Source organism: Podarcis vaucheri, assembly GCF_965113315.1.
Source record: "Podarcis vaucheri genome assembly, chromosome: 3".
NCBI classification, from domain to species: domain Eukaryota; kingdom Metazoa; phylum Chordata; class Lepidosauria; order Squamata; family Lacertidae; genus Podarcis; species Podarcis vaucheri.
Window position 1 is genome coordinate 63,933,431 of NC_138761.1, and position 26,110 is coordinate 63,959,540.

The following is a 26,110-nucleotide window of genomic DNA, read 5'->3' on the forward strand; positions in this document are numbered from 1 at the left end:
TTATTGTGTTTTCATTTTAAATTCAGTCATGTCAGCCCTTGACTTTTTTAAAACTTAAGGTATAACTACAGGCACACTTACTTGGTAGCAACTGTCATTGGAATCACTATGATTTATGTTTGCATAAACAAGCACAGGATGAACTTCATTATTTTTAAATAGCCCCAGATAGTTTTAAAAACAGAGCCAATTCAAAGACAGAAAAATGCTCTCTTTTGGCATTGCAAAAAAATGAAAGAAAAAATAACTAGTTGTTGTCATGTTTGTCCCTGAAAATAATACAAAATAAAAAGGTGTCATCTTCCACTAGAACAACTTCTCTGTGTAGGAGTGTGAATCTGAGATCTGTTAGAAATGTGCACCTATGAAGCAGCTTTGCTTTATATATCTGAAAATTAGCTATTTTCCATCCTGCAGCATGAATAATTCTATACAACCTGAGTGCTTGAATACTCCTACATTGTCCTAGAGCAATCTCGTTACCATCTTATCTTGTTTGTGTTGCAAAAAATCTCTCTCCAGCACTTATGACAGCAAACTTTAAACTTCTGGTTTTGTTATTCGTGAAACTTTTTTAATTGGTGCATATGACAACATGCTAGCAGAACGTATTCAAGAAGAAATAGAACAGTGATAGACTTTTTGGAGGTAGGCAATTTCAGATGGATTAAAAAATGGCGCCTTCACCTACAGCTGAAGGGGAACAATCTTCAGAATTCTACTATCTCATTCAACTGCATGCTCAGACCAGGCCTAATATCCTTTCTATATTAGTGGCAGTGCTATTTTTCTGTTTTCATCTTATTCACCTCTTACTGCAGGACATGTAGGTCCAAAAGCAATACTTCAGCACCTGTAGTTTTGCTCGTTTCCCAGGAATTCTGCTTCACATAATATTATGTTCAAATTTATTTTCATCTTCAACCCAGTGGGTCAGTGGCATTTTTTTCTTAAATCTCTCGCACAGGTTTGAACAGTTAGACTTCTGCTATGTGGAGAACCACAACCTGTGCTGACTCCGGATGCTGAATTCATTCATTGCCTATGGCATTTGCAAGAAATAAAGCAGGGGTGGCCCTCCAGTTGCTATTGGACTGCAATTCCCACCAGCATGGTTAATGGTCAAGGATTATGAGAGTTAGAATTCCGAGATTCCCCATTCTTGACCTAAACCATCTTCATTTTTATTAAGCCAGTATAATTTCAGCAGAGAGAGCGAGGTAGCATCTGTTCAAACAAAGAGTCAACAGAATGGCACAGGTTAAGAGAGGATTCTCTTCCTGCATGTTGAATTAATACAAAATATAAATAACCAGAAGTACAAACCTACCAATTTTGCTGTTTGATCCCACGACCCAGATACTACTAGTTGTTCTCCTCTGGCCTGGCTCCAATCGACACTGTAAACCTACAGATATAGGATTAATTTCAGTTTACAAGTTCACAAAGCATCCAAGTTAGACAAACTATAGTTAGAGTGGTTTTTTTCTGTCCTGCCACTAATGAGAATATTTGTTATGAAATCAATTAACGCATAAACCTTCTGAAATGTTTACATATCTAGCAAAACAAAGCCCCACAATGAAAGCTTTCTCTTGTTAACACCAGGAATTACACTGTTTGCTATACAGTGGTACCTCAGGTTAAGAACTTAATTCGTTCTGGAGGTCTGTTCTTAACCTGAAACTGTTCTTAACCTGAGGTACCACTTTAGCTAATGGGGCCTCCCGCTGCCGCTGTGCCGCTAGAGCACAATTTCTGTTCTCATCCTGAAGCAAAGTTCTTAACCCGAGGTACTATTTCTGGGTTAGCAGTGTCTGTAACCTGAAGTGTCTGTAACCTGAAGCATCTGTAACCCGAGGTACCACTGTATAAGGCTTAATGATACATGAAGTCTCAGTAACACGTTCATAAAGATGCAAGCTTATTTAGCTACGTGATATGACATATGAAATGAGAAATAAATGAGTAGGTAGATGCATTGTATTATTTGTGGAAATGTACTGCTGCAGTTTTTACTTTAGAACCAAGGCTCCCCTTCCTAAAACAGAAAGCTGAAACCTTTCCATTACTTATTCTTTATTTCATAAAATTCATACACCACTTGGTTGTTAAAAAGTAACCTCAAAGCAATTTACAATGTGCTCTCCAAGATGGTCCCTATGGTCCAAATGATTAGAGTCATTTCTGTTGCTCACTATGACTATCTCCTAAACCTCTGCCCAGATATTATTCACCCCTGTTCTGGTAGCTCAGTTGGTAGAGCATGAGACTCTTAATCTCAGGGTTGTGGATTTGAGCCTTATGTTGGGCAAAAGATTCCTACATTGTAGGGGGTTACACTAGATGACCCTTGTGATCCCTTCCAGCTCTACAGTTCTATGATTCTATCAGGCTATCCTCAGGCTGACACATTTTTCCCTCATCTTTCCTCCACTCCCTTTATTGTGTACAGAAGGCAATGTCCAAACCAGGAACCCCCCTAGGTTTTTGAACACTGTATCTCTTTCACAATTCAAAGTACCAGTGGATCCCCCTATACAGAGATTCACAATGGACGAATACCACATCCAGACAGTTCAGATTCCAACATGTCAGAACTGCCAGCCTTGTTTGTCCACTCTGCTAAAAAAAATCTGAAAGCATATCTCGACAATTGTACTTCACAAAGTTTAATCTGAGGCAACTCATGAAGGATTGCAAGACTATTTTCCTCTCATAACTAACAATAGCTATTTTGTGAGTTAACTAGGCTGCAAAACACAAATAATTTGGCAGCACAACCACTATATTGAGGTTTCCGTGATAAGCCTCTTGGGGCATTAATTCACAAAGTCCTCGCTGCTTGTGGAACACCATTCCCATAACTGTCAAATGTTAATCCTGATGCAGTATGCAAAAATAGACCTGCTGGGCCTGTGACACCTGCTTTGCACAAATGGAACCTACCAACATGCGAAAAGACTTTAAACAAGAAACATTTTACTTTATCTGTACCAGCTGGTTTTCTTTTGATAAGCCTTGTAAGCAAACTAAGAGATGCTATTAGCGTGAAACTTTTTACTACCTAATAAATAAAAATATTGCTTAGAGACAATTATTACCCTTCAACCAGGCAAGTGACTACTTTTAAGTTTGGCTTTGATAGTAGTGTGTGTGTGTGTGTGTGTGTGTGTGTGTGGTTATACAAGATCAGACACAGGGGCAAGGTAAAAGAAACATCTAACAAAATGTGATGCTTACAGCATTATTCTCTGAAACAAGTAGTCGTATCACTCAGAGAACCTTTAAGTGCCAAGTCTGTCAATGGTAGAATGAAAAGCAACAGTCTCTCTGATATAAAGATCTATATAATATTTATATTATTTATTCTCTTGATGCTGGGAGGATTAGGATTTATCCTCAACAATAATGAAAAGCTCTCAGGCTTATTTCTGAAATATTATTAACATTAATGAGAGTATTCTTAAGAAATGGATTAAGCAAATTCTTCAAAATATTCAAAAGCAGTGGCAGCCAGATATCTGTATCCATATTCCAGTCTGGAATCTTGCTACATGTTTAGATGACCTGCAAGAGTCTTTTCTTTATCTCACAGTACACATTTTGCTAAAAATGTCTCTAATCCATGGCTGATGCCTTAAGTTCTCTTGCTTCATAAGCAATAAACAGTCTAGACTATCCCCAAACTACGTTTAAAATAATGTAATATTTTAGTAAAATATTATCATTTTCAGGGCAAAGACTATGTCTTAGATATTTATAGACAAGCTGCCACAAACTCTGATATGTGACACCCAAAAGTAAGGAGAGGGAGGAAGGCAGATTTCATCTTGCTCTGAGTATCTGATGTGCAAGACTTAATCCTTGCTCTGAAGATAATGTATTAGTTTTATATAATGTTGATTTGCCACCCACAGCACCAATCCGGCACTTCTGTTTGTATGCTGTGTGGCCCGGACATTCATTTTGGAGTGGGGAGACAGACAGACAGAAGGCTGGCTTATGCATGATCCCTAGTGCTCTGTCCTACTGGCCTTGGATCCCATCTCTGTACTGCTCATTCAAGCCCCCCTCCCCAATGATGAGACACTGGACATCAAGTTTCCTCTTGTGCTGTATTCTACAAATATAATTTTAGCATTGAGAAGTAGTTACAAACTACTTGTAACTACTTCTTAATGCTAAGAACTGAGAGCCTGTGCCACCATTTTAACAACTAACACAACAACCCACGGGGCATCCAATCTTTGCCAAGGCCTCTGTCTCACTTGCCTCAAATGGTGACCCCAGTTCCCTTACTGACAGAAACTTGCTGGTGAAACACTCTGCTTGTGCTAGAAGGTGAAGCCCAAGGTGATGCCACCAAGCCCATCTCACTGCAACATGCCCCTTTCCTTGACACATCAGTGGTGCTGTCTCAAACACCAGCGCAAATGGAATGATTGTGTGTCTCCTCTGTACTGATGTGATGACCCTGGAGTCAAACATCATGAATCGCTTTCACTTCACTGGGTGGGGAATTTGCATCAGACAGTAAAAAGCATGTCCAAGTAGATTCTTGAGCAATCACCTTTCCTTTTTCAATAAACAATACACCTTCAAAGTTTCAGAGACTAGATTTGGCTCAGACTTGTAGTCTTCATATTCTTCTCAAATTGTCTGCAGAAATCACCAGATTCAGATACTTATAAGTGGAGGAGGCAAGCCCTTTGTCATAGGAATAGCTTAAAAACAGGTCTTCCCAAAACAGTGAATTTCTTTCTAACCTCTGATACTTAGGAGGAAGTTTATTCTTTTTCACTGGACAAATAAATTATATGATCAATACAATCCTCAGCAGATATGAACCACAGCAAAATTAGCTATAATTCTTGAAGGATTTTTCAGATATTAGAAGGCTAGCAGAACATTATGAGTCAGCACGCTTCTGTGAAACCCGTATAGCTGCAATGTCTGCAAAAAAATAGGTTAGGCATCTTTATGAGAGCCAATAAGTAATAACTCATTTCAGAAGGCAGAAGTTCATATGATATAGGAGAATACAAGCTAATGATTTCTGTAGCCCAGAAAAAAATCTTTTGAGTTCAGTTTATAGAATGTGAAAACTTTTATGTTTGCTATTAATGCTATGGATGATGAAATGATTGTGGTTTTTCCCCGAGTGGATCAGAAAAGCTATATGCTATGCACTGCTCTGCTTAAATAGACGGTCACATTTACATGAACAGCTTAACTCAATATGTATACCCAGTGTATCAGCTGCCTGGGGGTGGGGGTTCACTGTTTCACTGTGTTTTGGTGGTTGGTAAAAAATAAAATATTATTTAAAAAAACCGACAACTCAGTATGTGTGGCAACTCTGAAAAAGATAAATAAAATATAACTTTAGGATAGATCACTACAATTTCTAGAGGATGTAATTTAATTCTCCTAATTTTTTAGTAAGAATTATAACTCATCTGCAGTGCTTCTCTTAAAAATTTTAATATGATTTTCCTGTGTTCAAAAATAAGTTAACATTTTTAATTGTATTCTTTAAATTTTAAGATGATCTTCTTTTGTTCAGAAACAACACAAGAAAGTGGAGCAAGACCAATGGCAAGAAACCAATAGAGAGATTAGGAGAATTCAGCTCAAAGAGCCAATTCCAAGCTATTACCCCAAAAAAGGATGAAAAATGAAATCTAACAGTAAAGTCAATACTGCACTTATCATTGGTTTATCAACTTAGTAGGTATTTAGTAGGCCTAAGTGTTTAGGTCCCTATTTGTGAATGAAAAGAAATGCAACAACAAGATCTATTATACCTCTTGACTGTGCTCTTTATAGACTTGAAGTGGACCTGTGGGCTTTTCTGTGTCCCAGATTTGTAATGATCCATCTCCACTGGATGTGATAAGCACATGCTCATTGTTCTCACTCCATGTCACATCAAACAGGCCATCGTTCCAGTCAAAACTAAACAAATAGCAACCAACACATTAGTTCATGAGAAATGGTACATAACTTAAATAAATTCATATGCAAAGATAGCAGATTTAAGTCTGATTTTTTTTTAAAAAAAAATTACTTCTCAGGAGTCAGTATAGTTCCATAGAAAGAGTGATAGTTTTGGACTGGGGAACAACCAGGAATAAGATATTGGATGAGTCTTGAAGCTTCACTGAGCACTCTATAGCCAAACACATTCTGTCTTAGCCTAACTTACCCCATAGAGAACTTGTGTAAGAATACGATGGGAACCACTAATGCTACTTTGAACTCCTTAGGAGGAGAGCAGGATTTTTTTAAAAAACTGATAAATAACTTGCCTGATTCACAAAGTTAGCCTTCCATAGCTTGGTGCCTCTCCTATGTTTTAAACTAGAATGATGGGAGTTGGTGTGCAACAACATTGCAGAGTTCCTCACCACTGCTTTAAGCTTTGCTCTCCTGCATCTCCATAAAGGGCAGCTCAACTTGTGTGTGCCCTGCACTACCTGCGCTGGCTGTAAAACCTGTAAGCTGACGTCTTGGTCAGGAATCTCAAGAGTGCTGTTGCCCACCTCCTCAGTTGCTTCCCCTGGCCCTAAAACTTTATGTAAGGGTTGAGGTCTGGTAGGCCCCAGTCTGCCAAATGGTAGGCCTCAGCCACTTACCCGTTACTGGTTTTTAAATCCCTTTTCAGCTTAAAGGGTTTACGTTCTAAACGGCATTCAAGGAGCATTGTAGCTACAATTCCACAGTCTCAGTTAAGAGATGTAGTCACATACAAGGTACTGGACACAACTTAGGCAAGGCACCAAGACTGCAGATGGAAGCACTCATTGACACCTAAATGGGTGTATACAGGTATCCCCATCCACACAGTGTACTAAAGAATCACATTCTCTTCTGAATGCAAATCATTTTGCAGAAGCACACCTGCAAGAATCCATAATTCTAATTGTCATGCTTGCCATTGTGTTTCTTACTGCATTCTGGTGAGTGCGAAGTGTGACAAGCCTCAGACTTCCTCCTGTACTTGAATCTAGTGAGAAAGGGTAGCATATTCCTTCAGCTGCACTACGCTGGAGACCCTCTCAGCATCCCTGAAGTAGAAAGTCTCCCTTCTCCCCTAAGTTTAAAGTGTAGAGGTGGTGAGGGGAACAGGGCATTACCTTGTGGCTCACCAAGACATCCCAAAGTTTGTGCACTTCTATATATTTGGACCTGTGAATTAACCTATTTTGCCCTTGAAGGATCAGAGCACATGAATGATTCCTCGCTACAGCCTAGCTAAAGTAGTTAAAGATTATCCCCTCAAGAATAATCAGAAATTAATTTTGGAAATATATCCCAGGCAGCCAAGGATCCCATTTTTGTTCCATTAAATCCAAGTTTTGGCTTGGATTCAGAAGCAAAATGAAGCTTCTAAAATAACATTGAAGTCCAAAAGTTGATCACAACTTTCTTTATTTGACTGCTCCAATTTTGATGGTTAGAGACAATTCCAATACATCAAGGTTATATGATTATATTTTTATTAATAAGTTATAGAACAATAGTACCTTCTAAAGAGATGAATTCCAGCTTCATTTTGTTCTAATACTACCAGAGTTCCACAACCTGAAAAAGAAAAATATTACTCTTTGAAAATAAGGAAATACCTTATAGTAGAATATAGTATTTATTTTCTTTATTTTATTTCTTTAATTTATAGTCATTATTCCACCATAGAACCCAATGTGGCACAATTGTGGTTCCCAGGAAATATCAGGAATAGACTAGCTTCAATCTGGTTTAATGTAGCAAACAGTGGTCTTATCTATCTTTAGACTATACTTTAGGATAATTAGATTAGAGTGAAGTACTTGAATTATTAGGATGATAGCTGTCTATACCATGTCAGGCTATTTATCTGCCTAGCTCTGCACTGACCACTTGGGCTGGCAGCAGTTCAAAAAAACAGAGTCCAAATGCCATAGTGCAGGGGTGTCAAACTCAAATTCATTGGGGGCTGCATCAGAACAGCCGGCGCCGCTAGAGGGCAGACGTTCTCTGGTTTGTAGGCTGCCGCGCATGCGCTGAAGAGGCGGCTTTCTTGTGTCAAAAAAAAAAAAGCGAGAATAAAAGGTGAAGGCTGGCGGCTGGCAGCGGCTACACAGGCCACATGTCGAGGTCTGGCGGGCTGGATTTGGCCCGCGGGCCTTGTGTTTGACACCCGTGCCATAGTGGGTAGGAATCAACAGCTATAAATGTGTGATGGGGAAAATGCAAAGTTAGACACTGAAGCAGAAGGGTGGGGAAATCAACAATAAAATGCTTGTAAACTATTACTCTTGTTACCTTAGTAAAGAAACAGTAGCCACAGAAAGTTGTGGGAGTTTAACTCCATTGACTTCATTAAGTTGTATAAATATGCACTTAATTGTTGTCATTTGCAGTATATTTACCTGTTAAGTAAGCACCGCTTAATACAGCAAACCTTACATATTTTATGTATACATACTGTGTAGAATTCTGCTGTTTTATATATTAAGTCATGCAAGCACATAATTCACCAGGACATTCTTTTGCACAAATCCCATGAAATTAATGCTATTGGTGCAAGATCAGAACCATGTTCTTCATTGGTATGGGATTGGTAAGAAGTGACAGGACACTCAACAGCAATCTTAGAGATAAATACAAAGCATTTTAAAACCTCAGCTGAACATTACTAGACATCTTAAGCAAGCTTGAATGTCAGGTCCAATGCCACCAAATGGTGATTTAAGAAGACTGACTTACAGGAGTTGCTTTCAGGAAAGCATGCACAGGATTGCAAAACAATTCTATAAAATACCTGGTGTTCAAGTTGTTTTTTTCATTTACACAATCAAACCTATCTAAAGTGTTACAGTCAAGTGTTACAGTTTGGAATCAACCATTTTCTAAAACAAAGAAGATACTACGGTGGCATATACAGAATATGAAGTTGTCCTTTAGTGCGTATAAGAGGTGATATGCCTGTAAATAACAGTCGCTGGGGAGCACAAGTAGAGTGTTCTGCTTATGGGTTTTCCATGGGCATATCGTTGGCTACTGGGTTTTTGGTCTGATCCAGCAGGACTGTTCTTAGGCCCTTATGTTTAAACACTGTTAAGGTTGGTCTTTATATCTAAGTATCAGCCACAAGTACCTCAAAAAAGCACATCCTATGGCAGATCATCAGCAAACAACCATGGAAACAACTGGGATTAGGTATGTGTGTTTTAGTAAGCAGTTTTGACACGGCACATAATGGAAGTGCTATTTTAACACTCTTTCCTCCAGCTCAGAATCCTACAAGAAATCCTACAGCACGCTTCTTCCGTTCGGATGCCTTCGATACACACTTTTTTCCAGTGCTTTTTTTCTGGGGGTATGCATACCCCTAAACATTTGCGAATCTTCGCACTTTTGTCCATTTACTGTATTTATTTTCCCCGATTTGAATTATAAAATGGTGATTTTTCTTGAGTCCAAATGAGAGTACCCCTAAACATTTTTAAAGAAAAAAAGCACTGCCTTTTTCTACTATGCACTGTGGGAACCTTTCAACGTCGAAGCACGAGCCCGACCACAAGCGTGCTTACTCCAAAGCAAGCCCCACTGAGTGCATACTCATCTAAAGGCTGCAGCCCTCAAGCCTAGGCGGCAGCAACTAGCGAGCCCCACCGAAATCCGTGGGGCTTTGCTGTCAAGTCAACAAGGCTGGATCACGCTTGCTTGGAAGGTAATCCTAAATAAGCGGGGCTGGAGCGAACATGCAAAAGGGATGCCGTTCGATTTCTTTTTAGATTACTCTTTTTAAAAGAATTGCTTGCCCGGCAAACCACATCCTTCAACCAACGTCGATGGGCAGGAAGAACCGGGCAGCCTGGAAAACACAACACGGCTTTGCCCCCTCTCCACGCATGCGCACTCTGCCTGCCGCTTCACCTGCAATCCCGTAGTACTGCGAGGCAGCACAGGCCAAGCGCCCGGGCAGGTAAGGCGAGAACTCGACCGCGTAGCCGTGACGGCCGGGCAGGCGGAAGGCCTGCGCCCTCGGGGGCTTCGCCGGCGCGCCACCACCACCTCCGCCGCCGCGGCTCATAGCCTCAACCGCGTCGCTCGAGCTATCCCGGGCCGGCTGCGGGAGAGGCGCTGCCGCCTCTCCTTCTCTGTGGGGAGGTCCCGCTCCCGTCGCCGTCGCCCCGCCCAGCGGAACTGTGGGCAGAAGTCGCCTCCGCCGCCATCATAGGTTTGGGTAAAGAGCGCCGCCTCTCCAGTTTCTGGGGCGGGGCGGTAATGGAGAAGCGCCCTAGGGCTTGCAATAGCAGTAGCCTGCTCGGTGTTTCTTCAACGAGGCTTCCGGTTCCTCGTCGCAGCTCGAGGGACGTTTCCCCCCACGTGCGGGGAAGAAACGCGAAAGACGATAGCGAGCAGAGGTGGGCGCGCTTCATTTCCTTGCCGTGGTTCGAAGCGCCGTTAATCGTGTTCTCTCTAACCCAATGCAAAGGAGTGGCCCAATACACTGAGGCAACTGAGGCGAGCCACAAAATGGCGGCCTCCCCCTCCCCACCAGGGATGAATGGGTGCCTGAAGATCTACATCAGGCAACAAGGAGGGGGACTAAAGACTTACGTCTGGAGCTGCCGCCCCTGTGGATTCTGCTGCCCGAGGCAGTTGCCTCACCTTGCCTCATGGAGGGGCTGGCCCTGCCCCTTATGTAAAGGCAGACTAAAGGTAAAGGTAAAGGTACCCCTGCCCGAACGGGCCAGTCTTGACAGACTCTGGGGTTTGTGCGCCCATCTCACATCTATAGGCCGGGGGCCAGCGCTGTCCGGAGACACTTCCGGGTCACGTGGCCAGCGTGACAAAGCTGCATCTTGCGAGCCAGCGCAGCACACGGAACGCCGTTTACCTTCCCGCTGGTAAGCGGTACCTATTTATCTACTTGCACCCGGGGGTGCTTTCGAACTGCTAGGTTGGCAGGCGCTGGGACCGAGCAGCGGGAGCGCACCCCGCCGCGGGGATTCGAACTGCCGACCTTTCGATCGGCAAGCCCTAGGCGCTGAGGCTTTAGCCCACAGCGCCACCCGCGTCCCAAAGGCAGACTAGGTAAAGGTAAAGGGACCCCTGACCATTAGGTCCAGTCGTGGCCGACTGGGGTTGTGGCACTCATCTCGCTTTATTGGCCGAGGGAGCCGGCATACAGCTTCGGGGTCATGTGGCCAGCATGACTAAGCCACTTCTGGCGAACTAGAGCAGCGCACGGAAACGCCGTTTACCTTCCCGCTGGAGCGGTACCTATTTACCTACTTGCACTTTGACGTGCTTTCGAACTGCTAGGTTGGCAGGAGCAGGGACTGAGCAACGGGAGCTCACCCCGTCGCGGGGATTCGAACCGCTGACCTTCTGATCAGCAAGTCCTAGGCTCTGTGGTTTAACCCACAGCACCACCCGCGTCCCAAAGGCAGACTACAAAAGGCTTAAAAGTATGAGGATTGGGCAGGGCTTTGGGGCCATTAAAGACAGTACAAAGGTGAAATACTTCCACAGGGGATGCAGCCCTCACCATAGGAGATGCAGTAGTTGAGAAGGCTGTGTAGCTATTGAATTTTAAAATTTATTTCAATTAGAACTATGTTGATCTTTTAGATATAGGTAGGTAGCCGTGCTGGTCTGCCGTAGATGAAACAAAATAAAAAAAATCCTTCCAGTAGCACCTTAGAGACCAACTAAGTTTGCTATTGGTATGAGCTTTCATGTGCATGCACGTGCATGGTATCTGAAGAAGTGTGCATTATCCCAGATTACCTGGAGCTTTGGGCTGGGCTGTCACCAGTATGCTTATGACACTCAGCTCTATCTGCTGATGGATGGCCACACTGATTCGGCCCCGAACACACTGACCAGATGCTTGGAAGATGTGGCTAGATGGTTTCGAGGGAGCCGAAACTAAATCCTTCAAAGACAGAGGTCCTATGGCTGGGTCGGGATGGCATGGGGATGAGGGACCAACTCCCTTCTCTTGTGGAGACCCAATTAGTGCCATTGCCTTCCGTTAAGAGTTTGGGTGTAATCCTTGACGCCTCCCTTTCCATGGAGGCGCAAGTTACAGCAACAGCCAAGGCAACATTTTTCCACCTTCGCCGCATCAAGCAGTTGGTCCCTTACCTTTCCCGCCCCGACCAGTGATCCATGCAATGGTCATCTCCAGGCTTGACTACTGTAATTCGCTTTACGCGGGGCTGCCCTTGAAGCTGTCCCAGAAACTCCAGAGGGTGCAGAATGCTGCAGCGAGGCTCCTCATGGGGTCTCTGCCATGGGAGCATATTCACCCAGTGCTTTTCAAACTGCACTGGCTCCCGGTAGAGTACAGGGTCAGATTTAAGGTGCTGCTTTTGACCTTTAAAGCCCTTCATGGCCTAGGACCCTCGTACCTACGAGACTGCCTCTCCCGGTATGCCCCACGGAGAGCCTCAAGGTCCATAAATAGCAACACCCTAGTGGTCCCAGGCCCTAAGGAAGTTAGATTGGCTTCAACCAGAGCCAGGGCCTTTTCAACTTTGGCTCCAGCCTGGTGGAACGCTCTGCCTCATGAGACCAGGGCCCTGCAAGATCTGATTTCTTTCCGCAGGGCCTGTAAGACAGAGTTGTTCCGCCTGGCCTTTGGCTTGGAGCCAATTTGATTCCTTCCCTCTCTTTCTTTTTTTCTTTCCTTCTCCTGCTGCGTTGAGGCTACATTTTATTTTAATGTTGTAATATTTTAATGTATTTTAATTTTGTTTTTAAGCAGTAATCATTCAACTTGTTTTTATTATTGCTTGTAAGCTGCTCTGAGGAGCCTTGGCTGGGGAGGGCGGGGTATAAATAAAAAATTATTATTATTATTATTATTATTATTATTGATGTTCATAAGCATTGATTCCCTGGGTAATTTACAAGGTTAAAAATGGACAAATGCATAAAACCGAAGATACTATTGTAATTAGGCCTCTAAAATGCACAGGAGCATGTGGCGGGGTGCATTTAGCAAGTTTGTTTTCCAGCGCAAAAAGGCAGGATTAACGGGGGGGGGGCACAAGTTGAAATGCCAGATTCCATCCACCAAAAACTCTCACCTGACAGCATCCATTATATTAGGCCTGGTGTCCCCAGTGTGGCAAATGCAATGGTGCCCCTGAAAGCCTCCTCCAGTGCCTGTGAAACTTTTGCACTCCCGCCCCTCTCCAGGAGTTTACTTTTTTCCTGTATTCCTTGGAATTGAGAAAGGAGCAATCTCTCATTGGAAAACTACAGAAAGCTTTGAAAGGAAGTAGGAGGAGTATCACTGATTCCAGTTTCTTATCGCTCTCTCTTTTCCCCCAGATTGAGATTGACACCAAGAAGAAAGCAGAGTTCTATGGGCGTGTCCAGTGTGTTCAGCACTCATTCTGATTTGCTTACACAAAGCATGCTGGGAGGTTATATCATAATGAGCATTCATCCTGAATTGCTTGTGGGCGTTTTCCTATTAATCATTCATTCGTCCCACACTTTTCAGTGCATTTCCTCATCACTTTCCAAACCACAAAAAGGCAATGTTCTTTTTAATTTTTTTGCACTAGCACTAGAGCAGCAGAGCACTTAAATCCATTTTAATTGCACAAACATTAATTTCCAATATGCGTAGACTCCCTCCCACAAAATACTGACAGTCTGGAGGCACCTTCCGTTTCATTTCCCTTCCCTCACCTGCTCCCATCTGTCTTTTTGGTTTCTCCTGCCTCTCCTCTTTTCTGAGTGGTCTGTTTGTTGCTTCTTGGGCGCGGGAGATTAATTTCTTTCTCTGCCCCCTTTCTGTATGTTTTATTTCCTCCTCCAAGCCTGTCTGCCTCCTTCCTTCCCACGATTCAAGAAACATACACGCCACATCTTAATAAGTATATCTAACATTGTGGGCTTGATGTCCCTTTCGAGTCAGTTTTCTCAGGAGCAAATGCTTTTCCGATAGCAGCTTTGAGACTTATCTGATGCATGTTTTCTGAGAAGAAAGTTTAATTGATTTTAATACCACTTTATCTCATAGGATTGCAACTCTGTTTGTTGTGAAATCCTATCATGTGAGTAAGTTTTTGCATGATAAAAGTCCAATGACTCACTTGGTAGAGTTTTATCAGTAATCGTTCTGCAAATTATTACATTGTTCTGTAATAACTGAAATGTTTTAAGACACACACTTTTGCGACTCTGAACTTGGAATGATAAACAATGCCATGTAAAAACCAGTGCCTAATTATTTTAGCCTCTAGCATTTCCTGCATGGATGTGTTATTGTTGGCATTGTCAAAAAGCCTGAAAGTTTCAATTGGTTTCAAGCTGCGTAGGTGGCTGAAAGATAAGCAGCATAAATAATGAGATTTTGCAAAAGGGTTGCGTAACCATTAAGCAATTTTAATACAAAGTACAACTTTGTTTGACTAAACATCTTAACTTGTGCATTAGATTTATCAAAAGTACCCTGTGTGCACAAGAAATTATGGAATTATATCATTTTCCACCCATCAAAAAACATCATTCTTGTCATATGAGGTGCTCTGTACTGAGAATCCAGGATGTGACCTTGCTGCTCAGAAGTTAGAAACTAATTTTTAAATTTGATACATGATTCTAAAATATACTTAGGCTGAATCCTCTAATTAAAGTGAAGGGAGTAAATTAGACTGAAAAGTGAAGGGAGTAAATTAGCTGACTCTCAAAGACAGTGTTGACCCTTGTCCCAGCAGTGAAAACAAGAAGGTTTGAGAAGAAGGGTGTTTCTGTTGTGTGCTTCAGGATCCCAGAACGAGAAGCCCTGGGGAAACTTACAAATTTACAGCCGTGTTGCCATACATGAAAATTCTCAAAAATCTTGAAGTATCAGAAAAGGGCAAGGGGCTCTGTATAATAGAAATGCTTTCTAAATGTAGATACAAGAATTCAGCCTTTCTCAGTTCAGTGTTAATTGTGATACCAATTGCATTGGAAAGAGCAGCGCAGCCACAGTACCTAGCAAGCCTGGTGAATCCCAAGCAAAAATGTGAGTGGAAGACTGTGCTGTGCTGGATGCCCTCCTTGCACCCTCTAGATTAGCTGCTGGTGTGTGTGTTTGTGTTTCAAGAAGTTTCTGTGTGTCTCTTCTGCTTGATTTTGTGGGACATGCAGCAACAGCTGCAGAGTATGTGGAAGAGAGTTCCTTCCCTCTCAGTCTTCTCTGGGCTGATTCCCTTTTGAAAGGTTGCGTCATTGAGGAAGTGGGAGGCTTTTGCAAGGCTAGAGCAGAGGAAGAGGAATTGTGCATCCTTTTAAATTGGGTGCAGTGTGATCCTCCTTGAATCAGAAACAGATGAGAACTTGCTGAGGAAGATAGTAGCAGTGTTTCTTCCAGGCACTGTCTTGAAGTGCAGTTGTTTATGGTGATAATGGGGGGGGGGGGGAAAGAGGAGTGAATGTGGAAGCAGAATAGGGGAATTCTTCCCCCATATAAAAGTTATTTTCAAAACTAAGGATTCTAAGTTTATAATCTGGCAAAGCAGCAAATCCAGCCATATACATGATAAATACATGCAGATAAAGAAGCATTGGCTGGTGGTTTACATTATACATCGTGGGCAGGGAACCTTTTTCAATCCACGAGTGACATTCCCATCTGGGGGCTGCTTGCAGTGCCAGAGGAAAAAGGGTGTGGAGTAATTAATGTAAAATCTATCTCCATATAGTAGACTAGTTTCTACACACACTCACATACCCTTCTATCACCATCCAGGTAAGCAGAGAGTATCATCAGGGTTGACATTTTCCAGCTAGGCCAACACACTCAAGGAAGATATGAAACAAGGCTTAGGGGGAGATATGGCCTGGTGAAAGTCCCAAGGGAGGCCAGCATTTCGCCCCAAGGCTTGAGGTGCCCCGGCCCTGTTATAAATTATGGGTTAAAGGTTTGCCCCAAAGTTGGGCTCTGTGTCTGCTCCTAAAATATTCTAGGCCAACAATTATTACCAGGGCCAAATTTTAAACTAATTTTAAACTGAAGGTCAAGGGCAATCATTTTCCTTTAATATATATTTAATACAAATGTTGTTTTGTTGTTTAGTCGTTTAGTCGTGTCCGACTCTTCGTGACCCCATGGACCAGAACACGCCAGGCACTCCTGTCTTCCACTGCTTCCCGCAGCTTGGTCAAACTCATGTTCGTAGCTTCAAGAACACTGTCCACAGTGTTAGACACAAGTAAATAATACAAGGCCAGTTAATTTTAAAAGTTTGATTATGTTACTTCAAGACAGTCTTATTCCCTCCAGACCAGGCTACATAAATACTACAGTGTTCCTGTCTGATCTAGAAAAATGGCTGTAAATCACTAACACACTTGTCATTGAAAAGTTAATGGTGGTTCTTAACATTTTAAGTGTAAAAAACAACAATGTAATTTATATTGTTATGTGATGTAACAATGTCCTAAAAGGGGATCCACTCAAGAGAACAGTAGGTGGCAGCCAAGGACTATTCTATAAAATGCAAAAACTTCCAGACTGAGAGCTATTTTAGTCTGTTTTAACAGAAACAACAGAGGGCTATGACAATTTTATTACAGCACATAGATAATCCATGAATGCTTATGCTCAAAGATTTGTTAGTTTTTAAGATGCCACAGGCTCTTTCCCCCTATAAATTGCAAATTCCCTAGGAAAAACATGCTGTGGGAGCTCTTGCAGTATTTCAGGATATTCCAGATACATTTTCATTCCATATTTAATGAATAGGTTAATTAAATTGTGGACAGGTGTAGATGCCTCAAAAATTTAATCAGAAACCACCAATTGCCCAGTTATCATATTTGAACATGTGCTTCAGTCCTTGACCATTTTGGGCTACACAAAAGGTATCCTATACATAACCAAAACTAAAATCCCTGACATTTTTGGTGTTAGGGGTCACACTGTAAGCAACATTATATTTGATGAAAGCTGTGAGAAAGTGGCTAGATTCAGCCCTTTTTATTCACTCTATTTATTCAATTGCCCTGCAAAAAGCTTTGTTTAACTTAACTTGACCACTGTTCCCATTTTTACCACTGGTTGTATTGAAATCAAGACATACAGTACTGACTTTTACCAGTTCAGACAAACATTGTAACCACTGTGTAACAGTGGATCCCATATAAAGTATTTTCTATTTATATTTTTTCTAATAGTGTTGTGCCAATGCAAAGATGTACAGTCTTGGGCACAAGTTGTAAATAAACTCGCTTGAATGTCAAACAGACCTGTCACATCAAATGTTGCCTGCATTTATTAAACAAATGAGAAGTTTCTTCCCATAGCCTTTTAACTCATACTACCTCCAGTCTGTTTGTCTCCAGTTCTGCATTTGCACTTACATCATCTGTTATGGCTATGCCAGGGGATTATTTCCCGTGAGGTATCAGCAACAGTGCTTGTTCTATTGCAAGGAAAGATTCACAAAGAAGACAGGGGAGCTATTTCTGCATGTTGGTGGGTGCATGGGATTGGTCCCTGAACTTGGTTTCAAGGAACAGGTTGGGTGATGATATCTTTGAATGTTCCCCCTAGCAAAATGCACTTGCATACAGAAAATGAGCATGTGAATGAGGTTAGGACAGAAAGTTTATTCTTGATAGGCTTATTTTTCATATGTAACAATTTTAAAATAAATAATAATGATGATGATGATGATAGATGCATTCTTTAGGCAGAAGGACACTTTGTTGCACATGCTGGGTGTGTGTCAATGGGTAGAGCCTGTGTGCTATAGTTGCTAGAGTGTTGGAGTGGGAACTGGGAGAGGGTTCAAATCCCCACTCGGCCATGACCTACCTCAGCCTAACCTACCACACACAGTAGTTGTGGGAATTAAAGGAGCAGGGGAGAGAACCATGTATGCTACCCAGATCTCTTGGAAAAACAAGGTGAGATATAAATGCAACCAATCAATCAATAATCACTCTGCCCTTTAATGCTTATAGCCCTATAGAACCCACCCTAGTCCTGTACACTTGGAAGTAAAACCTGGAAAATATTTGCTGAAACATCTTGGTGGAAACAACCCCAGGATTGCTTTGATGTTTATAAAAGATTTATAACTAAATAAATAAGAATAGGAAACTTAGTTCCCTTATCCAATCAGACCATTAGCTTATCTAGCTCATTATAGTCCAAAGACAGAGAGTAATTCTCCAGGGTTTCAGACAATGGCCTTCCTGAACCCTACGTGGAGATGCTTGGGACAAGGTATATCTTCTGCATGAAAAGCATGTGCTCGATCACTTGGCTACAACCCTTTGCCAAAGAGAACAAAATAAAAAAATTCCTTCCAGTAGCACCTTAAAGACCAACTAAGTAAGTTCTTGGTATGAGCTTTTGTGTGCATGCACACTTCTTCAGATACACTGAAACAGAAGTTTCAGTGCATCTGAAGAAGTGTATCTGAAGAAGTGTACATTGTATTTCAATGTATCTGAAGAAGTGTAACAGAAGTTAACTGGAACCAAAGAGAACAGTTCATTGTTACCTTCCAGCTCTAAGGAGAACCCCCTCCCCCCAAGATACTTGAACAGATGAAGAACAGAATAAAAATTCGTATATGTGCGAAATTCATCCGATTTCCCACCTAGTATTTCAAGAATAAGGTTCATGTCACGTGCTTTAATGCTGTAACCCACCCTGGGACTTTGGGGAGAAGGGCAGGGAAGAAGAATATGCCAGCAAAAAAAAAACCCAAAATGGACTGAAATTTATAAATTATACTCGGTGACGATCTTGCATCACTAGTTGCCTCTGCATTTAAAAAGGAAATGAAAGTGGGGACTGTAAAGCGAAGCCTCTTTACTTAACGGGCTCCCGTTTGCGTAAAAGCAACCTTGAGCAAAGTCGACGAGAGGAGAAGCACAGCAGAGGGCGCTTTATCATACAGGAGCCACTTCTCGGTTCAGGCGCCGCACGATTCCTCTCGACCAAACTTTGGCGCTCGTCTTATGTTTACAAGCGCAGGAATGCGCAGTTCTCTCTCTACTACAGGGCAGGGGGCGTGGCTAAGGTAGGAGGGCGGAGCCTTTCCTGGGCAGGGTGCTGCTTTTGCACAGTAGCAATGCAACAAGTGGCTGGGCGCTCGTTCGCTCGCTTTTCCCCGGTCTTTCACTTTGGCAAAGCCCCTCGGGCGAGGTAGACGCTGCGTACCGGCGAGAGGCGCGCTCCCGCAAACGGCGGCGGGTTTGCTGAAGACCTGCGAGAGCGAGGGCGGCTGGCGTGCAATAATACCCTTGCAAAGGCGCCTGGGGCTGCCGGATGAGCCGATCGCCAACCTGAGGAGCCGGCGGGGCTCAGGAAAGGAGTGCGCAATGGTGGCTTTGGCGGGCAACGGAGGAATCCGCGTTTCCCTCGCCGCTGCAGCTTGAAATCAAAGAAGGGCTCCTTTTCTCCCTCCTCCCCTCCCGCTCCGGTTTCCAGCTCGGCAACAGCTCGCACAAGCCAACTGCAGAAAGCAGGTCGAGGGGGAAAGGCGGCGGCGGCATGGCATCTGCATAAAGTCTCGTCCCGGGGCAAGGAGGCGGCTGGGACAGGAGCAGCCGGCATGAGCGATCCCAGCGAGGCGGGGATCATCAGCTTCTCGGTGCCCAGCCTGCCGGGCATTCTTGGCGGCGGCTGCCCGCTGCTCTACGAGGATGGGCTCGCCAGGAGAGCGCCGGCGGCAGGCGAGGGGCCGGCGGGCCGGGGTTTCCTGGGCGGCCCAGGCGCGCCGCCGCCCGGCACCTTTTGGAATGAGGACAGCAGCTCCGTCTGCCCCGCCAGCGACACGGCGGCCCGGGCCAAAAACAACAGCGGCGGCGGCGGCGGCCACAGCAACAGGAGCACCACGGTGTCTTACGTGATCAACGAGGCGAGTCCGGGGCTGCTGCAGGCGGCGGAGAGCGGGGCCCTGCAGAGCCTGAGGGAAGCGTGCGAGGCGGTGGGCGCCGACCTGCAGACGCTGCACTTCGGCAAGCTGGACTTCGGCGAGACGGCGGTGCTCGACCGCTTCTACAACGCGGGTGAGTCGGCAGGCGAGCTTCCTTCCGGCGGGCGGAAGGCAAAAGCCGCCGCGCCTGCAGCCGAAAGCGCGCTGACCTGAGGAGAGTCCACGCGTGAGCGCATGCAGGTGGTGGGGCAAGCGAGGGGCCTCAGGCTTCGTTTACCTCTTCTCAATACCTACGTAGGGTGAAGAGAGGAATACGCATTATGTCTGTGTTTTCTTACATTTCCATGCCGACTTTCTTCTGGCGGCATAAGTGCAGTTCCCAGGTGTTCCCCCATCGAGGCACTTGCCAGACCTGCTGAGCCTCATCCAGGTGGTGGCCTTGTGGTTGGCAGTTATTTATTCCGGATCATTCACATGGCACATGGAGAAAGGTCTAGAGGTCATCTACACAAGTGGCCCTTAAATGCTGTTTGGCAATTATTTTGTCTGAAATTCAAACGTAACCCATCACATTTTTCTTTTTCCTGGGTTTGCTTGCAAGCGGTTCAGTCCATGAAAGCGCCAAGTAAAGTTGCGTGAGACCCTTGCCTGAAACCCTGAAAAGCTGCTGGTGGTCAGTGTGGACAGTTCTGAGCTAGATGGACCAATAGTGTGACTTGGTATAAGGCAGCTTCCTAAAGATAAAATGAGGGGAGATTTCACACATGTTATAAAATAGCAAATCCAGGTTTGCCAACGCGTGTTCATTCTTGGTAAAGAGCTGCAGCCAATCCCAGCTCCTTGAAGAGTGCATTCCCACCACATAATGAAATATGTCCCCATGCCTCACATTCCCTCCAACACTTACCGGTAGGTGATGTTAAGCACCATAAAAATGTGACTAAGGGTAGTTGATACCAGCAGAGAGTAGCTTGCAGGGAATTTCCCCATATTTTCGCTGAGACTGAATATAATCGTTTTTCATACCCAGTACTTTCCACTTCCTTTCTTCTCTTATTTCATGAAACACTGTTCCCATGAGTCTTTAAAGCTTTGGGTTGATCCCATTGCCTTCACTATCAAGATTTTATAAATATTAGGGAGTCACAATCATCAGCTGCTCAAACCTTGATAAAGATCTAATAGCCCGATTCCTGTGATAGCCACTGAGATCTGGGTTTAAGCTAAAGTAAATAACTTGGTGGGTCACGAAGAGTCGGACACGACTAAACGACTAAACAACAACAACAAAATAACTTGGTGTAGTTGGAACCAGTTTACACTATCATACCCAACTTTTCTTTCAATTGAGGGCCTTATTTGGGAGTCAGCCCTTCAAACCAATCATGCATGTTATCATCTTTATCACCTGTTTAGACAGAGTCCTGCTTTTATTATGTTACTTGTTTTTAAAACTTTTTGTGAACTGCCTTGCAAGGACAATGTGACCTGAACAGTAGATTAGAAATATTTTAAATACCTAGATAAGTATTAGCATAGGGATCTGGCCCTTGGGGAAGGTTGGTAGCATGTGACATGCTTTCTGCTGTTTCCTAGTCTATGAAGTAAACCTGGGCTAGTCTTTGGAAAAGCTGATCGTGTGTATTTGTTATTAGGCTTTTGTATGGAAGACAGAATAATTAGAGTGTTTTGTCACATCTTGTGCTGTTCATAGTTTCCTTGGCTCCGAAGATAGTAATCAGTCCATCTTCTGCATCTGCTGTTAGCCAGTAGTACCTGAGGATTGTAAACAAAGGTGAATAGGCGTTTCAATGCTAAGTCTTTTGGCAGGAAGCCTTTGGAAATAAGTAGTCCACTCTTGTCTGTTCACACCCAGGGATTCCCTGGGAACATAAAGATTTATTCAGAATTAATTCATCCACCTTTCTATTTCTGTTTTCAGAGCCACTGATGTGGCTTTGGACTTGTTCATGTGACACTGTCTAATTGGTGTGGTTTGAACATGGGCTGAGCAAAACCAGGCTTAGTTTTTGTGTGGTGGGACCATTTGTGCAACTCTGTCACCACACTCAGTTCATCCCCTAGCCTGTGTTTACTGACCAGCTGCTGAAAGTGTATTGACCACTAGTATGGTAAATATAGGTTGGGTCTTGAACTGGCACACACAACTTTTTCAGTATATCCCAGAAACGTCTTAAACCCACAGGCATACTATGCCAGATTAATCATATGAATGGGTCCTTAGAGGCAGTGCTTAATATATCAATCTACTTGGCCTATAAATATCTTATAAGGTGAGGAAACTATGACCCTCCAGATGTTGGAGCACAGATCCCCTCATTCCATTTACCATGTTGATAGGGCCAATGGGACTTGTAGGTTAATAACATTTGGAAAACCAGATTCCTCGTCCCTGTTTTAGGACATGACTCCTCTCCCACAGTGTATAGGAAAGAGATTGTGAAGGGCAGGTAAGAATCTAATCAATCATTATGAGGCCTCAGGGCAGGTTACCACAATTTAAAAACAGCTTAAGCAGCTTAAGATCAGGGAACAGGTTAGACCCTTTAATAATATATCAAAAGCCAGGTTAAAGAGGTTCCTCCTTAGTGTACAGAGAAAAACTACATGATGATGATGCCAGACACACCTCTCTGAGGAGGGCATTACACAAAAATGCCCTCTCCTGGACCACTGATACCCAAAGTTCTAAGGGTGGTGGAACTACCAGGAGGATAAAAGGTACCCCTGCCCATCAGGGCCAGTCGTGACCGACTCTAGGGTTGCGCGCTCATCTCGCTCAAGAGGCCAGGGGCCAGCGCTGTCCGAAGACACTTCCGGGTCACGTGGCCAGTGTGACGAAGCTGCATCTGGCGAGCCAGCACCAGCGCCGCACACGGAAACACAGTTTACCTTCCTGCTAGAAAGCGGTCCCTATTTATCTACTTGCACTTAGGGGTGCTTTCGAACTGCTAGGTAGGCAGGAGGATACCCTCTGACAATTTTTGTGTCCAATAGAGTCTGTGGGGAAGGAGCACCCTGATTTGGACTCAAATGAACTGGCAACCAGTGCTGCCATTTTTAAAAAAGAGGTTTGGTAAGTTCCAAATTGTATCGCAGCTAGTCATCTGGTTGCTGCTTTTTGGACCTCTGGAAGTTTAAGAGGCCTCTTCAAGTGCAGCACCACATAGACGGCACTGCAATAATCCAGTCTAGGAATTACTAAAGTTGTTGACAAACCATCCTTCGCTCAGAATAGGCACTCATAGTCATCAAGGCCACCTGAGACTCCAGTGACCCCAAGCTTCAGACCTGCTCCTCCTGGGCAGGGGTGTGTGAAACCCCATGCATAGCACACTGTCTCCCCTCTTCCTGGGCACAAGAACTTGGAACACATAACACGTTTGCCTTTTCAGGGCTCAGCTTCCATTCATCTGTCCACATCAGGTCTTTATGTGCCTCCAAGCACCTGTCCAGTACCTCAGCTGCCTCTTCCAAGTCAGATGAATGGAGACAGAGTTGATTGCCATATGACTTTATTTATTTAATTGCCATACCACTTAATATATTTAAAATATCCCTAAGGAGTGTACAGAAACCTGAAGCAACAACATACAGCTCAAACAAAAATATAACAAAAATACACAGTTACATATAACAATGCAAAGTTACTAGTATATAAAAATCACTTTCAGTCCATTTTCCTTCTGACACAACCTCCATCTCAGTCTCTGGGTTCTTACCCAGGGTCCAAGCAAACTCAGCTCAACCACAGAGGTTTCACAGCAATAAGAATTCCTGGAAACAGCAGACATCACTCTAGTCTCTCACTCTAGGATTGCTTTTTATGAGCAGGCCCAAAGTGGATGGTACTTCCTCAGGCACTTGCCCACAGCTGTTTCCAACACCCATTTCCAGGTGCAGAAGGTTTGTTGAGTTTTCCAGAGGGTACAAAGGATGGGGGAAAGGCTACTACGCTCACAGCTCTTTCTTCACCCTCTGTCTTCTCCTCCTCCAGCTGCCATCCACATGTTGGTGACAACTACCCCTTTACACTCTTTGACAGTCCTAGTTGTGTGCATGATTAAAGTGAGTTGATTAACTGTTCTCTGTTAAAAATGCTAACATCCCCGCAAATAAGAATATACATGCCTATTTCTCCCCCCCAACAGAATTACCTAAGAAATAAATACTAATTATTCAGCTGTAAATGATAAGCTAACAAGCAATTACCAGCCAAAAGGTCAACAGAAGGTGTGGGAGTATGGGAATTTCCCCTTCTTTATATTTAGCTCCTGTGATGTCAGAACTCTATAAAGGAACATTTTTGTCACTGTAGTTTTTAAAAACAGCTGACGTGCCGCTAGCATTAGCTCACTGTTTACCTTACCAAGCTCTGACTACAGAATTCGGGTGACGATGTTTATTATGACCACCAGCACCGTTGGTGAGGAAATGTTGTCCCAGGGTTACACAATAAATGTTGTTCTACCATAAGGGAAGGGCTGTAGCTCAGTGGTAGAGCATCTGCTTTTCAGGCAGAAAGTCTCAAGTTTAACCTGCAGCTTCTCCAGGTAAGACTAGGCAGGTTCCCAGCCTGAACCCCTGGAGAGCCAATGAGCTAGATGGTCCAGCTCAATAGGAGGCAGCTTCCTATGTTCCTGGTGGCTCACTTCACATGTTACACTAAACCATAGTTAAAGAAACTATGCATAATGTGAACATGCAGTGCACTAGTACACACTGCTCTAAAGTTCTCACTGTGTTCTTCCTTCTAGTTGCTGGGAAACAAGCCAGAGAGTGTCCCCTCACAACATCTGAACCTGGGATCATGGTTTGTTTCGAGAAAAAGAAACTACAACTCAGGTTTGAGGGCATGACAAGCCACACTCTGGCTTGTTTCCTGTCAGTGTGGCAGCAGCAGGAGCCAGGGAGGAACTCAGCAAGAACTTCTGAGCCGTGTGTTCACCAGCATTGCATGTTCACATTAAGGCATTAAAACAGCAATAGCAACAACTTTGGCTTAATGTGATGTGTTAACCAAGAAAGTGTTAATGGGTGGTATCAACAGCTGTAACTTCAGCAATACTGGAGCAGAAAATACTGAATAATATTTTCTAATGGAATACGGGATTAGGACCATAATAATATTATTAGTAACACTCCCACATGCTTACACTTATATGCAAGTAAGGTTGGAGTGAGCTAAAGCTAGGCATACTTTATTGAATTCTAAGGTTTATATATTGATTAATTAAGAAAATGCATACCCTGCTTTTCATCTAGGTCTCAGTGAGACTTACAGAAATCCTGATTTGTTTATTTAATTTCATAAAAATTTATGTGCCACATGCTTATAAAAAACCTCAAAGCGGTTTGCAGAAGATAAAACCATAAAATCAAGGAAAAAACCAGACAACCCTACTTTAAAACATATGAAAGTTAACATACTAAAACAGATTAAGATTACCTTAACTTTCTAAGCATCTGAGATATCTTGTCTAAGCAGGAATGTTTTCAGCAGGTTCCAAAAAGGGTAAAGTGAAGGTAGCTGCTTGATCTCAATAGGCAGGGAGTTCCAAAGTGTAAGGTGAAAAAGTGCAGGCATGTGTGTGTGTGCGTGTGTACAGTGGTACCTCGGGTTAAGTACTTAATTCGTTCTGGAGTTCCGTTCTTAACCTGAAACTGTTCTTAACCTGAAGCACCACTTTAGCTAATGGGGCCTCCTGCTGCCGCCACGCTGCCGGAGCACGATTTCTGTTCTTATCCTGAAGCAAAGTTCTTAACCTGAGGTAATATTTCTGGGTTAGCGGAGTCTGTAACCTGAAGCATATGTAACCTGAAGCGTATGTAACCCGAGGTACCAGTGTGTGTGTGTGTGTGTGTGTGTATAAAATGTTTCGGAACATGCACACAGATAACTTAATACATGAAATGAAGACAGAATGGATTTACCTGTGAACACATGTGAAATTGATGCTGACCAGAAGTAGACTGATGGGTCCATTCCGAAGTACAGCAACAATGGGCACACTCAGTTCCAAAAATTACAAAGTCATTTTAATCCTGATTCTTGCCAACTTTAGAATGTGTACAAAGTGCAAAGACAATTCAAAACGTGGGTTTTTTTTGCTGGGGGCGGCGGCTATTAGGTTGTTGTTTTTACAGTGGTACCTCGGTTCTCAAACGGAATCCATTCTGGA

At 43.4% G+C, this 26,110-nt stretch overlaps 2 protein-coding genes and 1 long non-coding RNA gene across 6 annotated transcripts in view; 2 read left to right on the plus strand and 1 right to left on the minus strand.

The window, feature by feature from the left end:
- PEX7 (peroxisomal biogenesis factor 7) overlaps window positions 1-10,095 on the minus strand; it is a 53,039-nt gene extending 42,944 nt beyond the window's left edge. Inside the window, exons 1-4 of the mRNA XM_082216009.1 lie at window positions 9,928-10,095; window positions 7,533-7,590; window positions 5,811-5,961; window positions 1,331-1,408 (exon numbers count right to left, since the gene is read on the minus strand). Of these exons, the coding sequence (XP_082072135.1) occupies window positions 1,331-1,408; window positions 5,811-5,961; window positions 7,533-7,590; window positions 9,928-10,084 (444 nt within the window). The 5' untranslated portion in view covers window positions 10,085-10,095. The remainder of the gene's footprint in view (window positions 1-1,330; window positions 1,409-5,810; window positions 5,962-7,532; window positions 7,591-9,927) is intronic.
- A 125-nt stretch (window positions 10,096-10,220) lies between these two features.
- LOC309528523 lies at window positions 10,221-17,258 on the plus strand. The gene is made up of 2 exons (XR_014217791.1): window positions 10,221-10,418; window positions 13,345-17,258. It is a non-coding gene; the product is annotated as an uncharacterized lncRNA (long non-coding RNA).
- Window positions 17,259-19,106: 1,848 nt separating this feature from the next.
- MAP3K5 (mitogen-activated protein kinase kinase kinase 5) overlaps window positions 19,107-26,110 on the plus strand; it is a 103,546-nt gene continuing 96,542 nt past the window's right edge. For 2 of the 4 annotated variants that reach the window (XR_014217753.1, XR_014217754.1), the window contains exon 1: window positions 19,107-20,040. Coding sequence is in view for 2 of the 4 variants with exons in the window: in XM_082215887.1 (XP_082072013.1) it covers window positions 19,584-20,040 (457 nt within the window). In the remaining 2 variants the exon portion in view is untranslated. The remainder of the gene's footprint in view (window positions 20,041-26,110) is intronic. The other 2 variants (XM_082215887.1, XM_082215888.1) reach the window with 2 other exon arrangements.